Source organism: Eimeria mitis, genomic scaffold, assembly GCF_000499745.2.
Source record: "Eimeria mitis Houghton genomic scaffold, Emh_scaff1698, whole genome shotgun sequence".
Taxonomy (NCBI): Eukaryota; Apicomplexa; class Conoidasida; order Eucoccidiorida; family Eimeriidae; genus Eimeria; species Eimeria mitis.
This window is the reverse complement of record NW_013570013.1, coordinates 3,969-4,398: the sequence shown is the minus strand read 5'-3', so window position 1 is coordinate 4,398 and position 430 is coordinate 3,969. Positions and strand designations below refer to the sequence as shown.

Here is a 430-nt window from a genome sequence, read left to right as displayed (position 1 = left end):
TTTGTGGTTTGAATGCGGGTTACATCTGGGCTGTTGAAGCTGGGGACTCTAACGGTCTCGACGGTGAGGAGGGATCAGGTGATTTGACGGGAGGTGATGGAGAGGGGCCTGAGCCTGGTCGGTCGGAAAACGGCGACGAAAAGGACTCTTCCACAGGGCAAGTGAATGGGGAAGGCGAGCCAGTGGTCGGCGATGACTCGAGCATAAAGACGAAGGCAACCGCAAGTGATGATTCTAAGAAGCAGAACAAACTGAGGGGCTCTGCGTCCACCAACAAGAGTTCTTCTTCTGAGCAATCCAAAGACCCCCTCTTGGAAAAAATATTCGGCGCCTTTACCGGCTTGGGAACGGTATGCTACTCGGCTAACAATATAGTTTGCTAAGTTAATAGAGGATCAATAAGGGTTGGTTGGCTAGGCGCCCCCACTTG

At 52.3% G+C, this 430-nt stretch overlaps 1 protein-coding gene across 1 annotated transcript in view; it reads left to right on the top strand.

Annotated features, from left to right (window-relative positions):
* Positions 1-430, top strand: part of EMH_0042040 (uncharacterized protein) — a gene marked incomplete at both ends in the record, with an annotated part of 2,551 nt that overhangs the window by 391 nt on the left and 1,730 nt on the right. Inside the window, one exon of the mRNA XM_013495688.1 lies at positions 3-350. Coding sequence (XP_013351142.1) covers positions 3-350 — 348 coding nt within the window. The remainder of the gene's footprint in view (positions 1-2; positions 351-430) is intronic.